Raw genomic sequence first — 22,018 nt, forward strand, 5'->3', positions numbered from 1 at the left:
CAGTTCAGTTTTCTGGGTGGCCTCTGATACTCTTATATCAGTGTCCATCCATGTTCCAATCATTTCTTCCCCATCATTGTTTCAGACTGTGTATGCATGGGAGAGCTAAGGGGATAAGCAGCACAAAATAGATGCTGAGAATTCCCTTAGAGGCTATGGTAGATAGGTCTGAAATAAATTTAATACACAATAGGATATTAATATGAGCAAAAGGCAGTCATATACACATGTGCTTGTACCATGGAAAATGTTAATGACATGTTAAGAAGAGAAATGTGAGTTTTTGACCAAAAGGAGGAATAGAGTGCCAGTTTTTGCAAAGTATATCTTTAGATAGAAAATATGTAGAGGGAGAAAATTAAATCTTAATAGTGTATGTCTGGAATTGTGGATTAAATTTCTTTTTTTACTTTGTGGGGATTTTTTTGCATATATTTTGTTATTTAAAAATGTATAATTATAATCAGAACTAACTCTAAAGCTATTTCCATTTGGGATGACAGTAGAGAATAAATGAAATTTGAATAAGGAATGAGGAATTACAGTATGAGTAAAAAGAATGAGCTTTAATGTATAGACTTTTAACATATATATTTGCTATTATTTTTTATTAACTGTTTACTAATTGCAGTCTTAGCTCCATTTTGAACAAGTGACATTACTGGATCAATTTAATTTTGTGTAGTTTAGATAAAGGAGAAAACATTAGAAATATTATATGCCAGTCCTTGGGTTATTAGCTGTAATTAGTTCACTTGTTTTTCCTATTTAATTTCAAATACAACTCTCAAGCTCTATATTACTGAATAGGTCTTTTGTTTGCATTCAGACATCAAGTTAGAAACTCTCCAGCTTTATTCTGAGTTACAGTTATTAAACCTATAATTGGAGGCAGTTCTCAGCAGATTGAATGGGGTTGACACTCATGGAATCATTAGAATAGAAGAGACCTTGAAAGCTCTTTTACTTTAACTCTCTGCCTTCAAGCTAGGATCACATTATATCCAGATGAATTCAGTCTGATTTTTAAACACCTCAGGAGATAGCTTCAACTCCCCTTGGTAGCCCATTATAATGTTTAAGAACAGTCACAGTCAGAAAATTCTTCCTTCCATCTCTTGGTAATCTGAGTCCTTCATGGTATAGTTGAAGGCCATTTCCTCTTGTTCTGTTGTCAGAAAGGATGAGGAACAGCTGTTTACCATCTTCTTCAGTACTTAAAGGCTTATTAAATCTCTTTACCACTGCTTTCTTTTCCAGTTCTTTTTAGTATTCTTTGTTCTCTGAACTCTATTCACATTTTCTTTTGCTGTACAACCCTGACCTAGATATAAATTTGGCCAGAGCTGATTGGAAATACAAGAGTTACTGCACTATTTCTGAATACCACATGTTCACATTTATGTGGCTGCTGTTTTATTTTGGGTTATCATTTAATCTGTTTTATTTTGGATTTTGTTTTTGCATGAAATTCCCTTGTTTTTGCTCTTATTTTTGTTATGTTTTGATGTTCTTCTTAGATTCTTTGTCTTCCTGTGCAGAAATATTTTATTTTGAATATTCAGTATTTTCCCCAGACGTCTTTATTTTTTTATTTTTTTTAATAACTGTTTTTTGACTAAATTTATAGATATGTCAGTCCTAGGGTAATAATTATCCTTAGCATTATTGTTCTGTTGTCCTAGTCAGTGTTGAAAGAATGAAACATCATTACTCCTTTGCTGTTTGATATTGTCTTTGGTTTCATTAGGTTTGGCTTTTGCTTAGAGATCTAGTTGGAATCTAGTTGTATGTGAGTTCTCCTTTAGTATCACTGACTTAGCAATGAATCCCATGTCTCTCCTGCACTAAATGGTCTCATGTTCTAATACCTGTCTAGTTCTTTCTGTGGAAGGTTGACAGGAGGCAAGTAACATGGAAGGCATAGTAACATCATAATGCTGTAAGAGAGAATTGGCATTAAAAATGGGATGGGGCAGATGGTATATACCTCTTAGTTACTGAATATTGAATAGAAGGATAGTGTTCTCTAAATTTGTTGATAAATTAATAATTAAGGGTAAATTTATGTCCTGAAACTGTTCACATTAATACTCTCTCCTCGTCAACACCCACTTCCTAGTTTTGTCTAGGAAGTGACATCCAGTTTGATAATCAGAAGTTTAGTTGCCAGAAAATCCTTAAGGTTTTCTAAAACCAAGCGAAGTGAAGTCATGGGATGCCATTTATTCTATTGTGTGCTCTCCCATCACAGACATGGTAACTTGGACAGTGTAGTTGTGATACTACTCATTAGGATTGATGGTATTCTTTACACAGATTATATGATATTTTATTTTGATATTTTCATTTAAATCCATATGTTATACTAAATGTTAATTTTAATAAAGGTTTTGAAATGTGCTTGATAATTGTTACGTGCACAGAATCTTTCAATTAAGAATTATTGAAGTGACTTATATGGAGATTAAGTATGCATTTAAATCAGGTAAATAACTAATTGATTACTGTTCCTAAAACTTTATATAATATACAAGATTTTTATTGTACATTCTTATAATTGATTTTTACTTTGCCTTTGTTTAAAGTATTTTATAATATACTCAAGTATTTTAGTGGTACATATATTCTACTCGTCTCTTAAAATTTTTGTTATGTTACATTAGAAAGTAGTTCAAGAAAATTGTGTAGAATGTTTATATAATGCTTTGCATATGAAATAAAAATGCATTGACATCCCTGCTTAAAATAAGCCATCAGTATTACCAGCTCCTCTTCAGCTTTGGCTCTGTTTTTTTCCCTACACCTTTTGGTATACATCTTTCTCAAAGAGCTTTGCTTGGTAAAAGGAGTACTGTTGTATTAATATTTACCACAGGTTTTTTAGAAGCTGAAGCAGATCAAAAATGTTACTATTACAGTGGTGAACAGCTGTTAAAGAGTGAAAAATAACTTCAGAATCACTGGTTCTCCATTTCCTTATAAGATGTCCATAGTAAATCCCTTACTTTATTCATTTTTCTGATAGCTGCTGCTCATCTCTTGAATGCCAAACACTGTGTTAGGCACTGAGGATAAAGCAGTCAATAAAACACACCTGCACCCTGCCTTTATGGAGTTGACGGCCTTGGCAATGACTATACTGTAAGAGTGCTATAATTACTCCCAGAAATTATACTACTTTTTGTTCCTTTTCATTCCATAAGAGGCCCTAATTCTTTACATCTCTAGATAGGTAGGTTGTTGAAACCATAAGGACATATATATCAAAGGTATCAAATTTTGACATTTTTGTTTCTAAGTTTTGCCTGAAGAAATTATATATTGTAAATATCTGAAATATATACACATAAATACAGATATCATGAAAATACTAGAATACCTGTATAGAACAACAAAAGTATAAATAAATAATGAAGAGAAAACTAGGCAGAGCAAGACTACGTTTACAAGAATATTTTACATGAAATAATTTATATTTGAATCTTTAAAATATAGGTGTGTTCATGGTTTGTGTGTATGCACAAATCTTACATATGCAGTCTCTGCTTACTAGCTTTCTTACATCTGGGAGATTAAAATTAGTATAGTCTTTTGTCCACTTATTTGAACAGTGTAGAAAGAATTATAAATGACAGAAAATTTTATGTTTTATGTATCTAAAATTGGAGATACATAGTGTTTCGCATTTCCAGGAATTTCACATTAAATATTTGCATTCATTATATACGTGCATATGTGAGTGAGTATGCCTGGTACTGAAGACACAGCTCTACAAGTCATGTTCTTGCTGTGGAGCAATTCATTATCTGTTTAGGGAAAACATATTAGGTAAATCATTTAATCACAAAACACTATCACAGTTAATATTATAGTAATACTAGCAAAATACAGAAAACGTAGGCTATAATTACTCTGGTGTGAAATTTCTCCCATAAAAAAATATCCTTTTGGAAATAAATCGTAGATGTGAATAAATTACTAACATTTAAGCATTTAGATGTTTTGAAAGCTTTTTGGTATCATTTTCCAATTTTGATCCTTATCTCACTACATAAATTACTAACATTAATAAGCAATAAATTCTCATTATTTGCTTAATTATCTATATAAAACTTTAAATCAATGGAAACCCATAAAAGTGACTTTTAATTATACTTTCCTTAAAAAGTTTTCTTGAAATCATCTTCACTATTGGGTTAAATAATATTAATGTTAAAGAAAACTGCATGATTTATTTATTTGTTTATTTACATTTTAGATTTGAAAAATGTGTGAGTGCTAAGGAAGCTTTGGAGACTGATCTTTATAAGCGGTTTATTCTAGTGCTGAATGAGAAGAAAGCAAAGATCAGAAGCTTGCATAAATTGTTAAATGAAGGTCAAGAACCAGAAAGGAACATTGAGCGTGAAAGGTATTTGGAGTGTCTGTTTTGAGATGACAGATACATAAATTTAAATGGAATTTCTTCCCAAACTTAATGAAAGTTAGGTGCCAACTTTGTAGCCTAGGAGATCATTTGCTAGTCTGCGGTGAGATGCTCTGGCTGTTGGAATCAGTGGGCTGGAGAATTCTCAGCATGATCTCTCCATGTCTCCCCACTGTCATAGCTGTACTTAAATCCTCAAACTGTCACATGGTTTAAGTAAGTATTATTTGTTTAATTCTTAGACATCATTAAAAATATATTAATTAAAAACTTTTATCTTCTGCAAAACTGCAGAGTTGAATACACATTTATCATTTGGTGTCTAAGCAGTAGTTAATCTTGGAATCAGGTGGCTGAGAGTGGATGTGTACTTGATTTTTAAGGAAAAGTCACAGGGGATTTACAGCTGGTATGGTTTGGACAACTATAATTATTTTAGTCTGATTTTTATTGTTTTATTGTTTTATTTATCATTTATCCACTTAATTATTTTAGTGGATACAGGCTTGGATCTATTGCCTTGAAGCTGAGAGAAAGCACAGGTTTACTAATGTCATCATATAAAGAATATAACATTTGATGTCAGATGTTCCTAGTTCAGGTGCTGGTCTCAAACTGATATCTATTAGTACATGACTTTGGGAAAATACTTTAAACTCTGTGTCTTACTTGGTATCTTCATAATAAGAATAAAGGTACCTGTCTCAGAAGTTTGGGGCAATCAAATGCAAGGCAGACTGCTTCGAGATCAGTAAAACACTTAACACTGTGTGATCCACAGAAGGTAATTTGGAGGAATAGTATTTTGATAGATGAATGATGTGATAAGAAACTGATTCCGGAGTTAATTACAGTGAACATTAGTCACATTTAGCTTATGTAGAAGAGAAGCTTGTTCTTAAGAGAGTTAACAGATAGTCTTTAAAGTGCTTTCATCTCGATCACATGTGTTTCAATATATGTTTGTTTAACTACAGTGTTTTTTCAGGGACATTTTTTATAATTACTTACTGGTGAATTTGATACCTAACCAAGGGTGAGCCACTACTTTCTAATTCTATCTTGCTCTATTTCTAGGGAAGCCACAACATGTTCTGAAATGACCGCTGATAGAGATGCAGTCTACGATGAAAGTACTGATGAAGAAAGTGAGAACCTGCCTGATCCCTGTGTGTTAGCTCCAGGTAGGAGATATACATTTATTACCTTTGTGGAATATTTCACTTGGCTTACTACTCTAATGATAATAAACTGTAATGAAAAATGTTATGAAAAAAATCTTTTCAGGGCACCTGAGTGGCTCAGTCAGTTAAGCATCTGACTTCAGCTTAGGTCATGACCTCAGGGCTAAGAGTTCGAACCCCACATTAGGCTTTCTGCTGTCAGTGCAGAGCCTGCTTAGGATCCTCTGTCCCTGTCTGTCTCTGCCCCTTCCCCACTTTCTCTCTTTCAAAAATAAACATTAAAAAAACAAAAAGTAAAAACTCTTTTCTACAAAACTTCTTTTAGGGTTTTTAGTCTAAAACCTCAAGTACTTAATGTTGAAAATAATATTTATTATAATATGCAACAACTCATTAGCAACAAAATAAGCAAACATACACACATACACACTCACCAAGTCATACTATTCCTTATTACAAGGGTGCATAAGGAATAAGCAAGATACGTGTTCATGCTAGTTATCTCCAGCTTGAAGCTGGCTGCCTGTAACATTTGAGATCACCTAGCTAGAGCTATTGGTGGGTAAGCAGGGGGATGTAGAATGTTTCACATTATCTTGAGGTTGAGTCTTCTCTCGCTATTCAGAAAAGAAATTGTAATGGGGGAAGATGGGTTACAGGGGAAGAGAAGGGAAAAATGACAGTTTAAGTTAAAGTACCTGAGCCTCACTCAGTCCCTCAGATTTAAACCCATGGATGATTTTTCTAGAGATTTAAACCTTTCCTAGAGGCAAGAGCCTCTGAACACATCTTACACTTACGTTTCTGACAGAAGCCCCGTATTCTCAAAATAAATGTTTGATTCATTTATTTAGCAAATACCTTTTGAGTGCCTATTATGTACCAGGAACTATTCCATGCAGTAGAGAGCAAAACACAAAAATGTCTACTTTCATGGAGTTTATAAATTCTAGTCAGGGAAATAGACAATAACAAGATGCATAAATTGAATATAAACTGTTGTAGATAGTTACAAATGCTGAAGAGAAAACTAAACCAGGGAAGGATGATAGAAAATGTCAGGATGGAAGTAGGACAAAGGTCGTGATTTTAGCCAGGGCACCAGAAAAGGCCTTGGTGAGAATGCGACAAGTTTGTCTGTGGGGTAAGCATGCCAGGCAGAAAAACTCAGGTAGTACAAAGGTCTTGATGCAGGAGTTTTTATTAACTTTTTATTGATATATTCAAGCAATAGAATGGAGGGAGGTATGGATAAAGTAGGAAGATGAAGATAGGAAGAATGATGATATGAGGTAGAGAGAGGCCAGATCATGTGTAGGGCCTTACAGGCTATTGTAAGGACTTCAAGTTTTGCTTTGAATTACATTGGACATTGTTGGAGGGTTGCAAACATCAAGTGATGGGATCCTACTTACACTTTTAGCAGGATTAATCTGGCTGTTGTGCTGAGAATAGAGTATACATAGTGTGATAAGTTTACAAGAAGATACAGCAGTGGGACACTGGTTCAACAATGAGTGAAGGATGTGAGTGGCTCAGACCTGAGTGGTAGCAGTGAAGATGATAAACGACAGGCAGATTCTAGGTACGTCTAGAGGCAGCATATTTGTTGATGAACTGGGTATGGCTCCTGAGAGAAAGACACTAATCATGGTAAGTTTTTTAGATTGAATACTGAAGGCATGCAGTTGACTTACTGAATTAGGGGAATCTACAAGAGGAAGGTTAGGAACTGAGTTTTACAAGCATTAAGTCTGAGATGCTGAGTATGGAGTTGGATATACAAATTTGGAGTTTGGGGGAAGGCTAAGTAAGGAGATATTTAAAGCTGGCTGAGCTGTCAGGGGAGTTTGAGAAGTCAGAAAAGGGCTGTGATCCAAGGACTCCACCTTAGTACATACACTTGGATGTGTAGAGGTCAGTAAGTTGAGGAGACCAGCAGAGAAGGCTGAGGGAGCAGCCTGGAGGTAGCAGGCAAACTGTAGGAGTGTTATCCTGGAGAGCAAGTCAAGGAAGTATTTCAAGGAGGAGCTAGAGATAAACTGAGTTGAATGGTGCAGACTGGGTAAGAAGATGAGGATCAAGGACTGACTGACTGACTGATGGATTTGGCAACACAAATTGGGGATCTTAATAAAACGTTTTCAGTGGAATAGCAAGAAGAGGAAATTCAAAAGGAATGAGACAAGATAATTGGAAAAGAAACAACAAGCCTAGGCAACACTTGTAACAAGTTTCACTGTAACGAAAAGGAAAGATCTGGCTAGCTGCTGGAGGGGCACGTGGGGTCAAGAATTGTTGTTGTTGTTTTCTTAGATGACAGAAATAACATCATGTTTGCATATTTATGGGATTAAGGAAGGAAGGGGGGCAAATGTTGCCACAGTTGCTGGAGTACTGTCTCTGAGTACATGGGCGAAGATGGGATCAGATGGACAAGTGACAGGATTTGTTTAGCTTGGAACGTGGGAGCTTTGCTTAATGACAGGAAAGAAAGCAGAATAAATGGACAAAGACACAGGAAGATATCTAATTGCAGCCATGGAAATTTAATGATATTGATTCAATAAGTTGGTTGATTAATCTGATTCTAATTAGATTCGAATTGGATCACACATTCAAACACACTCTCACTTTCGCACATCGGAGTTAAATTTCCTTTTATTTGGAGGGCATGCTTGTTTTACACTAGTGACCCAATAAAAAATGAAGTCATTCTTTAATAATCACATGTAATTGAAAGTTCACTAAAAAGGGAATCTGTACTCTTTCCAACTTAAATGTTCAGAATTTTTATTGAGTACAATGGTCTTTGATTTTGTTCCTTATTCAGAGTATCTCACCAACCTTTGAAGTAGATGGAAATTATTTTTGAAGAGAAAATGTGTGGTTAAATAATGGGTATATGAGAATGGGGTCCTTTATGTGTTCAGTCTGTTTTAAGCAAAGCTTTACTATAATAGTACTATTTTAAATTTGGCAGAATTTCTCTTCTCTTCAAAAAACGTTTAGTTCATTGTACATTTTTTCTATGTTTTACATGGCATATTTTCTTTAATTCAAATCTAGTTCACTACATATTTGACTTATAGGCATCCAATCCTGTTTTATTTATTTATTTATTTATTTATTTATTCATTCATTCATCCATTTATTTATTTATTTATTTATTTATTTATTTATTGCATTTAACTTGCTTTTGGCAGGTTTTGATGTCAAGAATTAAGAGCATGAAAAAAAGAATTAAGAGCACTTTTATTTTAAATTTTAACTGTTCTTTTCCTTCTGCTTCAGTAAGAATTATTCAGGAAACTTAAGGTTAGGGATAAAAAAAAGAACCTCAGATATAAAATGCTTCATCTGGAATTAAGAACTAGATTCCATACATCTGATGAAAAATATTATATGTATTAAACAAAAAATAACTTTCCTTATCATTTAGCATATTCTATATGTCATTCTTTTACAGAGACAAAATATACTAGTATTCCATGGGATATATGTATATATATTTAATCATAGCTTTGTCTTTTGGTATTTTGTATATTATTACTATGTATTTGGACCAGAGCAGTGAAAGTTTTTTCCTGGACTTATTCTGCCATCTTGGTAATACATTACCTATTCTTATTGTACAAGTAAATATTCGAATTTATTGTAGGTAGTGCAGTTTCATGTACACTTTCCCTCCAGTAAGAACAAGAGGAAAGCAGTTGATGGGATTTAATACATTTAACTCTTCCAGAAAGGCATTTATTTAAATGGCTAAATGTTTAACTTGGTAGTCATTTCTATTATGCAAATGTATTTTCATTATTATTGAAACCACCAAATTTCCTCATGAGTTGTTCCCTTTTTTTTTTACCCTATTCCTGCATAATATAAGTTTAGTGAGACCAAGAGACTTGGTGATTCACAGTATTCATTCAAGGAAAAGGTCTGTTTTTATACATATATATATATATATATTTTATTTGGAGATATATATATATATGTATACATATATACATATATATATATATCCAGAAGTACAATAGGGATATTGTAGTTTACAGGAAACTGATAGGTAACAGTTTTATGCATAGGCAATCTATTTTATTACTTTTTTTCTCCAAAGTTTTAAATTTCCTCCCATCATTAGGATTGTTGAGGAAATAACTGATGACAGTACTCCAATGTAATAAAGTATATCATGCTTATGTGTATGATACCATATAGTATGAAAACCCTTTAAAACATTTAAAAGTTTGTTAGCTAAAAGATCTCGGAAGAATTCTGAATCTTGAATGTCACAGTCTATACCACCCTACAACTACATTTTATATTTTTCCGTAAAAATAAAAAGCAAGGTTTACTTTTTCTAGGTCTTAATTTTTAGAGTTTCTAGGTAGGTAGCAACGGTATTAAAGCCTTAGTTTAAGAAGTAAACTAAACTGCATAGTAAAGCCCTAGAGTTCATAGGTATTTTGCTTTCTTTCAGATTAAGATTATGATCTATAAACTGGTTGCAGTGATCTCTATTTATAGCTCAGCCTCTGGATTACAAAGGAGGATGGAATGGTCACTCTCACTCTCCCCTAGTCTGTATTAACTCCTCGTGGTTTTAAAGGACTTCCTGCTTAGTCTGGACTCATCCTACCTACAGTGTTTTGTTTTGTTTTTATGTTTAGTTTTGAGAGAGAGAGAGAGACAGAATGCGAGCCAGGGAGATGCAGAGAGAGAGGGAGACACAGAATCTGATCTTTTTTTTTTTTTTTTTTTTTAATGTTTATGTTGTTTTTGTTTTTTAATTCAATGGAAAAATAACCTGTTGGGTTATTTACTATAGATTTATTTACTATAGTTATAGTGAAACGACCTTTCCTACAGGAAATCTGTTTGTTGGGTACAGAGCAAGATAACACCTGATGTCCATGTCTGGAGAGAAACTTGAAGTTGAGTAGGTCTCCTGAATAACAGAACCTCACCAAAATACAGAGATCAGAGTGTAATTAGTATAGCATCTGAGTACTGCAGGTGGGCTTTCATTGGCCTCAATAATGTCTGATATAAACTAAAAAATAATTTATGGTTTTGCAGTTTTTCATATATATAGCCATTTTGATCTGTAATAATTGTAAAATTACATGAGAAAATAATTTTTAAATGTATATGAATAGTCTAAGAATTTTAACCATTATTACAAAACATTTCTTAATGTTAACATAATTCAAAATGTGTGTGAATAATTATTGGAAAGATTGGGCTTCCTTCATAGAAAAAGGCTTTTTCTTATAAAGCATTTTGAAAACTTATGCTTAATTGGCTCCTAAGTAGCCTTTACGAGAGGAATTATTTTAATGTCTCATTAATTGTTTTTAATTATTTATTTTAAATTATTAAGATAATCAATATTTTTAAATTATAATTATTTCTCTTAGCAGAAATTGACAAGATTTCTTAAAATTAGAGACCAATTAAATCAACTTTACTAAAAGTATAAATAAGAAAAATACTTATTCTAGAATGTTTTATTCTTCTTAGCTTTATTTTAAAGGTATACAACCATTAAAACAAATAAAATAAGCTTTCTTACCACTTTTCTGCATAATTATTAGCCCGAGATTTAGCACATTAGTTTAATTAGTCTTGATTCTTAACCAACAGGAAGGTCCCTGTATAACTGCTATCAGTAATTTAGGCTTCTACTTAGTTGGTGGGCTTCCTGAAAGGAAGTGTGATTATAGAATAGCCTTTTAGAAAATAAATGAATGGCTATGTCAAACAGTTGATGAATACTGATATAGTAGCTTTTAAAAATAGAACAGAATCCAAAATCTCTAAGTATCAAAGAGCTCGTTGCTTCAAACAGTGAATGTCTACTCACAGAGGGGATAACAACATGTACTGCCAAAGAGATTAGTCAGAAATTCAACTTTAGAATCACAGATTATTCCCTTAATCTTATCCAGCTTCTTTATCATAGGCTCATTTATTTATAAATTCTAAATAAAAAGCTTGATTTAGTAAAACCTGTCACAAAACAGGAAGTGCAGTTTGAGTATATTTCCTAGCAATCATGGGTACTTACACATAATTGCTGAGGAAAGATATTATGTACTTCAGTAATCTAGATCTTCTAGTTCAAGCCCGTCATTTTTCCAGTGAGGAAACTGAGGCTTAGAAAGGTTCTCCTGTGTGTTACCTCAGTGAATACTCTGTCTCCAAATAAAATCACATTCTTAGATACCAGGGAGTAAGACTCCAAAATGCCTTTTGGTGGTGGTGGGTGGGCAGTTCAACTCTTAACAATGCAAATGTACATTCTTCTAGAGCAAGGATCAAATTTTTAATGTATTTTCAAGGGGACTATATTCCAAACATGATTCAGAATCATTGACCTAGGAGAATGGTATTTAAATGAGAAAAGATGGAATAAGATATGTTAAAAGGAAACTGCAATTTAGACTACATGACAAGATGGGAAGAAGAGAAAATAGCATTCAAACAGAAGCTAAATCACACTCTGTCAGTTCATCGGACTGTCATTTTTCTGGCTGTGCACTGCACTGTTCAGTAAGGTAGCCACCAGCTACCTGAGACTGTTGGACACTGGAAATGTGGCTAGTCCAAATTGAAATGTGATTGAAGTATAGACTATACATTGGATTTCAGAAATGTAGTATGAGAAAAGAAATAATATGTCTCATTAATGCATTTGTGTATTAATTAAATCTTGAAATAATTATTTTGTATATATTGAGTTAAATATATTATTACTATTAACTTCATTTACTTCTTTTTTCTTCTTAAAATGTGTTTAATGGGAAATTTAAAATTCTGTATGTGACTCATATATTTCTATTTGTTTGACATACTGATCTTGGTGTTCTAAAAAGTTCCATCTTGGGTTGATATTGTGGTTCTGTAATAGCTGTGTATCATTGTGAAAATTAAATCAGATTGTACTACCAAGTTTTTATGAAGCTGTTAATGTAAGGGTGTGAGATCTTTAGGTGGATGTAGATGACTATGGGTGCGATCGAATATTTATATATAAGAAATGCTAAAGGGGTTGCACTGTCTTATTTATTTATTGTTTTTTGATTCATTGTAAAACAGACTTAGGAAAGCCTGGGTCATTTTTGTCCTCGGAAAATGAAGCTAAACATTTTTACTGACCCTGTGTAACTGCAACCATGATCCGGTTGAGACAAAAGGTGGGGTAATGTAGTGATCCTCTCTAAATCAGCTGAATGTCTATAATGTAGTATAAAGGATTCTTGCCTCTTTGTGATTGTGACAGGGATCTCCAGCACAAACAGCGCATCTGGTTCCTTGAACCAGTTCATCAACATCACTTATAAGCCATATTTTAGATCAAAGGGATAGGAAGGTTACCAGTGATGAGGTTCTGGAATGTTGCCAGCCCACCAGCATTGACATGATACTTGCTGCAGCTTCATTTGGGGGTATGTGTGAAGGATGGATATCAGCAGGCTTGCTAAGCAGAGTCTGAATACAAGATGTAGTGAAAGGGAACAGTTACAAGTGGGGTGGGCAGAAGAAGGACTCAAAGTGAGATCCTTAGTGCCAATTTCAAGCTTTGAGGTAAAACTCACTGGTAATGAGAAATAGTAGTTGCAAACATGTATCTGTGGCACTCAGGGTTTTGTGGGGAGAGTTGTAATTTGGGGGATGGCGGAACAAAAAAAAAAAGAACTTCGAGTACTGCTAGCCCTGTTATTTCTCAAGCATAATGGGTAGCCGTATTAACAATCATATATATTTTTTTAATATAAAGGAATAACTTGAGACTGTATCAGAGATTGTGACTGTTGGTCTTTGGTATGACCTAGGTCATATACTTTTTTTTTTCCCCTTGGTAACATGAGTCTTCCAAATAATAAATCTGAATGCATTTAAAAAAGACATAGATTCCCTAGTTTTCTGTAGTCCTTAACACAGAAAGGGCTTTTATATTTAATCTGGTTCACTTTATTCATTGATATCATTTGCATGATTTCTGGAAGTATTTGAGTTTGTGAACCCTGGAAAATTACAGTTATTCTGACACTGGTAACTACTGTGACTAGTTCTTCTAATTCTGATTCTTCTACTACAATTATTGTTCCTCCCCCTTTTTCTACTTCTTTACTATTAATATTGCTATTGTTGTTGCTATTACCCTTCTATTATGGTTCCATTACCTCTATTACCATAACTTCATTACCACCACCACAACTGCTACAGACTTAAACATTTATATGGGTGCCAGAATGTATTCTATTTTTCTTATATGCATTACTTTATATACATGCAACAACAATCATACGAAGTATATACTGTTATTTTACAGTCGAGAGAATTGAGGCACAGTAAGATTAGAAAACTTCTAAGGTAATGCAGCTAGTAAATTATAGAACTGGGATTCTAACCCAGGAAGTCTAACTACAGAACTTATCTCTGAGAACCCTTCCTGTGCTAACGTTCCTTGTTTTCATTTAGTAGAACACTCTATTAAAATCTAAGAGTTCTGAGAGTTTGATTTTATATTTTAAATTTAAGTGTATTTGATGCCTTCATTTTTATAAAACAATTTAAGGCTCCTAATAAAGGAAGGGTGGAGTATATGGCCTCCTTGAGTTCTGACTCAATGGAGTGGGCACACATTTAAGTGGAAAAAGATATAGTTTGGTGACATTAATGCACCGTGAAGATGAATGTGAATGTTCATATCCTTGTTGGATATTCTATTATGATTTGATGGCAAAGCAAATAAGGTAGCAGAACAGTGATTTATACTTAGTCCTTGAATAAAGGCTTGGAAATAGAGGTCCTAAATAAATATTAAATAATACTACCAAATGTCCATGTAGACATTTAAAAATATACAGACGTAGTTTAAATACAGACTTAGACTGTATACTATTTATATATTATGTGGTGGATATAAATTTAGAATTACTATATCTTTTTGGGGATTGACTTTTTTTATTATTATGAAATCTCTCTTGTTGGTCTAGTACTGCTTCTTTCCCTTAAAGTTCTTTGTCTGATAATAGTATAGCTGTAACAACTTTTTTTTCCTTGATGTTTACATGATATATCTTTTTCATCTCTTTTTACTCTTTTACTTTCAATCTTTTATATATTTAAAATCTATAGTTGTTTTTTTTTAATTTTTTAATGTTTATTCATTTTTGAAAGACAGAGCACAAGCAGGGGTGGGGCGGAGAGAGAGGGGGACACAGAATCTGAAACAGGCTCCAGGCTCTGAGCGGTCAGCGCAGAGCCCAATGCGGGGCTTGAACTCACGAACCGCCAGATCATGACCTGAGCTGAAGTCAGATGCTCAACCAACTGAGCCATCCAGGCGCCCCATACTTGTTTTTTAAACCCAGTCTAATAATCTTTCTTTTTAATTGGAGAGTTTATTCCACTTATAGTTCATATAGTTATTTACATATTTAGATATGGATCTGCTAATGTACTCTTTTTTTTTATTCTCATTATTCTATTTTTTTTCCTTTTATTAATTTGTTACTTACCAACTCTTATATTTTTGCTTTAGTGACTATCCTAGAGATGGCAACATACATCCATGACCTATTATAGTCTGACATTAATTTAACTTTCCTACTCCCTTGATAATGGACGCTTTAACTCCACTTAACTTTCTGCATTATTGTAACATATATTCCAATTTGCCATTTATTTTAGATCTCATAAAGGATTATTATTGTAATATTGAAAAGCCATTATTCATTTCTCTTTAGCTTTTACCTTGTTCCTTATTTCTTTTATTTCTTTTTGCATTTATATGTTTTCATTGAAAGTCATTTTTCTTCAACCTAGAGAATTCCCTTTAATATTTCTTTTAGTGCACCTTAGCTCTTAAATTCTTGGGGTTTTGGTTTCTTTGAAATCCTTCCATTTTGAAAGGAATTTTTGCAGGTATAGATCTGTAGGTTTGCAGTTTTTTGTTTGATTGTTTTGTTTGTCTGTTTTAAGCACATTGAGGATGCCACTGCATTGTCTTCTGGCTTCTTTTCTATTTATTTATTAAAAATTTTTTTTATGTTTATTTTTTTATTTTTGAGAGAGAGAGAGAGACAGAGCATGAGCGGGGGAAGAGCAGAGAGAGAGACACGCACACAGAATCTGACACAGAATCTGAAGCAGGCTCTGGGCTCTAAGCTGTCAGCATAGCGCCGTACATGGGGCTCAGACTCGCACACTGTGAGATCATGATCTGAGCCAAAGTCTGATGCTCAGCCAAACCCAGGCACCCCCTGGATTCTTTTCTTCATGTTAAGGAGATTCTATCCTGTTCTTTCTCTTCTCCTTTCCTGAGATTCCAGTTACATCTATATTAGATTTTTTCCGTATGTCGGAGTTTTGATAAAGTATGAAGATATGTTTCTTTACATTGGGTTGTTAGCTGCTTGAAGGTGGTACTCCCTCAGTATCTGGTTCATTCAGTGTCATGCAATGAAAAGGAATGTAATAAATTTTTTCAAAAAAAAATTCATTTAGTGAATACAATTTGTGTGTGTTCTCCATATTGTTTTTTTTTTTTTTGATGGAAAATGTATGTTAAATACTTTGAAAGTGTTTTTACCCCCATTGGTGAAATGTTTCAAAATATATAAAAGTGCCTAAGCTAGTATTGAGCATTATGTAGTCATGTACAAAGTGGGGCTATAGTAAACTGTTTGTGTAATTAGTAAATAGTTGTCTTAAATTATCTACATGCTTCTCTCTGGTTTGCATGCTGTACTCTATGACATGCATTTTCAAAATTGTTGTCTAAAGAGTCATTAGCTTATTTTTGAGTTGGGATGATTTCAGCTGCAGTTAACACTCAGGTATAGGTAATGATAAGGACTTTATTATCTCACATATCAAGTGTGAACATAAAGCATTTCCATTGTTGAATAAGTCAGTGTCTTCACAATGTCATCAAGAACTCAGATGATCATATCTATCATCACTATCACACTTAAACGACCCAGGCTCCCTGGAAATGAATGTTTTCAAGAATTACTATAATAAACTCAACAGTGCACAGTTCCTGCAAAATTTGAGTCTACATATAAGATTTTAGAAGTTGGCCCATAATGAATAAGCATCCATTCACAATAGGTATAGAGGTTTCACAATTTTCAAAAACACTGCTTTGAAACATTTGTTGTTGTTGTTGTTGTGTTTTTATTTGTAACATAATCTTGCTGATAAATCTCCTTCATTAAAAGAAAACAAAATTTTCCCATAATGTTCAAAACTAAGGTGGAGTATGCTGGATGCTGATTTTTAAGTATAAACTCGCTTCACGAGTTTTGGGTATATTCTCTTCCATAAGGCCTTTTGTGATATCCTACTTTTTCTGTTTCATCATAAAAATTCACAGTTTCCTTTTTTTTGTTTAAATTAAGATATAATTAGAGGCAGTGCCCCTAAATGTCTCTTTATTTGCAATTTGAGATCTTTGTGCATCAATAATGGCCAAATGTTGGCAATTTCATGTGTTTCAACCTAATAATTTGGTTTGCTTCGTGCAGAGAAATAGTGACCACCTTGATTTGGAGACAATTTGCCTAACGCAAATTAGCACCATCACTAAATCCCACCAAAAGGTGATTAAAATCAACAGAAACAACTCGAGAATTTAAGCACTGTAGTTTACATTTTCCATCTCTCTTGATCTGATGCTCTAGTGCTTGTCCTTGGAGGCGAGTTTTATGCTATTCAGAAGGACTGGAAATGGTGTTGCAGTATGAATGGGAACTTTAAAAAAATGTATTGTGTGAGTTGGTCTTGAGATATTAGTCTTTGGCATACACTGTAGTACTCTCAGACATTATGATGGCCGCCATTGTGATGTGACTTTGGTGACCCAAAAGTTATTAAAACTGCAGGGGCCAATAGTGGTGACAGTGATGATGGGGTATCAGGGAGGATTCTATTATTGTTAAGAAACCAAGAATGGATTCTGAAAAAGATGCTGTAGGCACTGCTTTCCATTGGTTTTTATTTGAAAAAAACAATAGTTAAAATTGAGTACTAATAGGAAGATAACTTTGAACTAGAAAAATATTTTCTTAGACATGATCTTCATTCCATTAAACCTATATTCCAGGAGATAAATGTTAAAAATTTTCTTTGCTAAAAATGTTTTGTGATCAAGTAAGTTTGGAAAACACTGAGTTAATAAAAATTAAACATATTTCCTTACTTCTAAATAGGTCAGTCTTTAATATGCTAATTAGTATGCATTTTCAATCTTGTTAAGTGAGGACTACACCATGTACCATTTTCCACAGTTCAACATTTGCATTATTAGAAAGTTAATTTATTTCCAACAGAACGTGAGATTATTGAAAATTAAATAAAGCATATAACAATATTTGATATACTTTACTTTTTAATTTGGCCTTCTATCCTGCAGTTAATTTCATTGATATTAAGCTAGGTCTTTAATAAACAATGTTTGCTGAAATAGAGGCTCCCTTACACAGCTCTGTGCATTTTTCTTTATTCCCTTTCATTGGTTATTCTGTATCAGAGATGTTTGTGGCATGCTTAATTTGGAAGTACAAAATGATGAAGTTAGGTGATAATACATTTTGAAATAAAAATTTTACTAGTATCAATTTTTGAGAGATTTAAAAAATAATACATAGGTTGAGTTTACCTGGCAAAATTCTTGGCACTCTCCTTATTAAAAAAATACAAATTTCAAAGGGTAATTATTGTTGACTTTCTTTGTAAAAACTCTTCAGGTTTCTTTTCCTGATTTTCCACCTACAGATCAAGCTCTTTCTCTGCTATATTATGGTGTATAGCTTTTCAAGGTAAAATAAAATTAGATTTTGTTACCATTAGAGTCAGAATTCACATGAATAGTATCTTTTTTTTTTTAATTTTTTTTTTAACATTTATTTTATTTTTGAGACAGAGAGAGACAGATCATGAATGGGGGAGGGTCAGAGAGAGGGAGACACAGAATCTGAAACAGACTCCAGGCTCTGGGCTGTCAGCACAGAGCCCGACGCGGGGCTTGAACTCACAGACCGCGAGATCATGACCTGAGCCGAAGTCTGCCGCTTAACCGACTGAACCACCCAGGCGCCCCATGAATAATATCTTTAAGACATTGTGTGTACAGACTATTATATATACTTGCTGTAATTTTCATTACAAAAGAAATCAGGAATAATGAACCATTTCTTTTAAAAATTTAATTGCTTTTTAAGTGACCACCTTTTGTTTAAACCCAAAGATAAACAAAAGAAACAAACAAAAAATAGCATCTGATAATTATATGGAGAATTTCCCATAGACACGCTGTCAGTCGAAGACTTTATTTTCAAAGCCAAGTTCTCATAGCTCAGGTTACAAAGAGTGTGATCAGCAGAAACTCAGAATAAGAAGTGAATTGTTTCAAAAACATAAAATGAAGGTGCCATTACTTTATTAGTATCTTTCTGTTGCTTCACCTCATGCTTATTTAGGGACAAAAATTTAAAAACAAAAAATTAAATACTTTAAGAACTAACCTGCATTCTATCTTGGAAGGAAATTTTGACATCTGTTGAATCACTAGCTCTTTGGAATTATGGGGAGGAAAAGTTACCTTTTTGTAAGAATTCCTTTTGGCCTAGAATTGCTTGTTTAAATGTCACATAAATTGTAATAACTCACGTGATTTAGATGGTACCACATTCTAATCCTGCTTCCTTATTTGAACGTTAGCATCATGAAAATAAAGTGTATGTCTGTAAGGAGAGCTAGCATAGCCTATTTTAATGGAAAGATTTAGACTGAGCTGAGAGCTCATGTCTAATCTTCTCTTTATTATTGTGGATAGAATACCTGTTTCTTACCTCTATCTCAGGCAGGGATTCTGGAAGCCATGTATCAATAATATATGTGAAAGTATTTGCACTCTGTAGATTACATAGACTAGTATTATTCTAATCAATGTTATTCTTTTATTTAGGGATATATGGATTTCAAAGAACTTTATAGATAGAGTTTTCCTTGTTTCCCATACTCTTTGTTCTCTGTGTTCTAAAAGTGTTCCTACCTCACCAGTCATAGTGCCTTGCACACAGTAGGATTTCTAACATTTGTTCATTAAGTAGTAAATGGTTCCTTCACAGTATAATTTAATATCTTTGAGATGAACACAATAAATACAATTTTAATTGGATTATAATTTTTAACTCATCTTACCTGCCATCTTGTTTGAACACTATTAGTAAGAAGTTGACACGTTTGGACTTCTATCGTTATCTGGCATAGCATCAGAACTGCCTCAGAGTTTATTTTAGCATCATCGTATTGCTAAACAAAGCCCAGCAGTTATGACTTTTGTTTGGCACAATTTCCTACCTATTTCAGAAGGATAAAGTATAATTTATACTAGTTGTTTTTCCCTAAGCTTCATAACACTTATTTAAACATTGTGTTATACCAAATAAGCCTAAAAGACTCCATTCATTCTCTGTTCTCTGGCTGGTATGCCACTTACTCACAGATTCATTGACTATGATTGATTATAAACTGCCTCTGAGACCCACTTACATGGATTGGTCATTTGTTAGAGTTTAAATGAGTCACAATTCCCTCTGCTATTCGACTTTACAACATGTAATAAGGTGTTTTTAATGACTTTCATTGCAAAATGCACTCCTTTTATCTGCAGACTAGCCTGGTTTAAATCTCTATTTTGTTGGACACTACTCTAAAGAAAACTTTTATCCCCCCATTATACTTTTCTTTCCATGAAACCATATCCTAGAATATTTTAAAAGCCAGAGGGCTTTCTAATTATGCCTCCATTAAATATTTTCACAAAAATAAGCAGTTATAGTATTCTACATCAGCCTTTTCACCAAAGTCACCTTTTACATTTGTTACATTCCTGAAAAATTTTTAAATGCACAAGAAATATCATCAACATAGTTGTGCACTTGCCTGATTGTGAACTTCTAAAGAAAACGGATAAAACCATGGTTTACTCATCTTTGCTACTCAGCATCAGCACGGTGCTTTGTATTTAATGGATAGCCACGTTTTTGTTTTTTGTTTTTGCAATTGAATTGTCATAATATTTGCATAAAAAAATTATGAAAAGTCTTACTAGTGACTGCTCCACAAAGGTCTCTAGTAGAACTGTTACCTAAAGCCAAAAAATCATGAGCAGGGGCTCAGCCTGTCACATAATTCTCAGGTGGCTGGGCAAAAGACCAGGTGTTAAAGCAATAGGACTTTCAGTGGAAACTGTTTTTTCAGTTTGGGGAGAACTGAATATGTGGAGTTTTGTTTGAGTATGTCTACCCTTTCAAAACAATATCAAAATTAGGGTGCCTAGGATTACTGTAATCAAATTTTGTTCAGACCAAGGTCATTGAGTCTGCTAAGTTTCTAGTCAAAAAGAATAATGGAAAAGTGAATCAACATTGATTTTATGCTGCTCCGTGTGGGATGCTGTGCTAGGTGCCTTGCATAATGTATCTCATTTCATCTTGACCACAATCAATATCGGGCCTTCTAGCTCTCAATTCTAAAGAGAGATTAAGTAATTTGTCCAAGGTCACACAACTAGTAGGAGAAGCAGCCAAAATTTGAACTCACTTGTGGGTGACAGTAAAGCCCATGCTGTTTAATTACCCACTCTGTTTTTCAGGTTCTTTTATTATTAATTAATAACTAGATTTGGTTGTTAAATCTTAACTATTTTATATAGGTCAACTGGCAAGATTTAGTGTAAAAATGAAGTAAAACAGCTTTTTTTTTGTCATTTATTATACTGGAAAATAGTTACTAAGACATTATTTAACATTCATTTGAATGCACAGAAAGGATTGATCTGAGATCAATATAAATCTTATTTCTTTAACTTTGACTTGGATAACCACGTGTTCCTGTGTCCAATTGGCAAATGGAAATACTCGACTGATTCTGATTTTCTCTGGAAATGAGTCCAGAAGAGAGAATCAAAGCCTCCTCTACTCTTTCCTTAGGCACTCTAGAGGAGGTTACTGTTGTTACTAATCAACTGCATTACTGATGCAGTTTCAAGTTAGAATAATGTAAGTTGATCTTTTGTTTAGTGATTGCCTCATTAGGGGGAACCTATTCTTCCTCAGAAAAGAACAAATCTCTCTTGAGTTTCATGTATTAGAAACCTTTCCTTCCCACCACTTCTATTCTTTAAAAATTTTAGTTAACAGCAATAATTACTGAGTGATTTACACCACAATTATTTGTAGCGCTATGAAAATCTAGGCTTCAGTTGTAGATCTACCAATAACCATTCTGATCAAGGCATTTTTTTTTTGACCAATCTATCTGCATCTCATTTTTCTTATCTGTAAAATGTAAGAAGAAAATTTGATAATCTGTGAAGTTCAAT

General features: G+C 33.5%; 1 protein-coding gene across 18 annotated transcripts in view; it reads left to right on the forward strand.

Annotated features, from left to right (window-relative positions):
• The window catches only part of XRCC4 (X-ray repair cross complementing 4), a 316,380-nt gene that overhangs the window by 88,751 nt on the left and 205,611 nt on the right, over positions 1 to 22,018 (forward strand). For 16 of the 18 annotated variants that reach the window (XR_006218779.1, XR_001510047.2, XR_006218764.1 and 13 more), the window contains exons 5-6: positions 4,262 to 4,414; positions 5,507 to 5,613. Coding sequence is in view for 7 of the 18 variants with exons in the window: in XM_042989518.1 (XP_042845452.1) it covers positions 4,262 to 4,414; positions 5,507 to 5,613 (260 nt within the window). In the remaining 11 variants the exon portion in view is untranslated. Of the gene's footprint in view, positions 1 to 4,261; positions 4,415 to 5,506; positions 5,614 to 12,714; positions 12,813 to 22,018 lie in introns of all 18 variants that reach the window. The other 2 variants (XM_042989554.1, XR_006218795.1) reach the window with 2 other exon arrangements.

Source organism: Panthera tigris, chromosome A1 (assembly GCF_018350195.1).
Source record: "Panthera tigris isolate Pti1 chromosome A1, P.tigris_Pti1_mat1.1, whole genome shotgun sequence".
Lineage (NCBI taxonomy): Eukaryota > Metazoa > Chordata > Mammalia > Carnivora > Felidae > Panthera > Panthera tigris.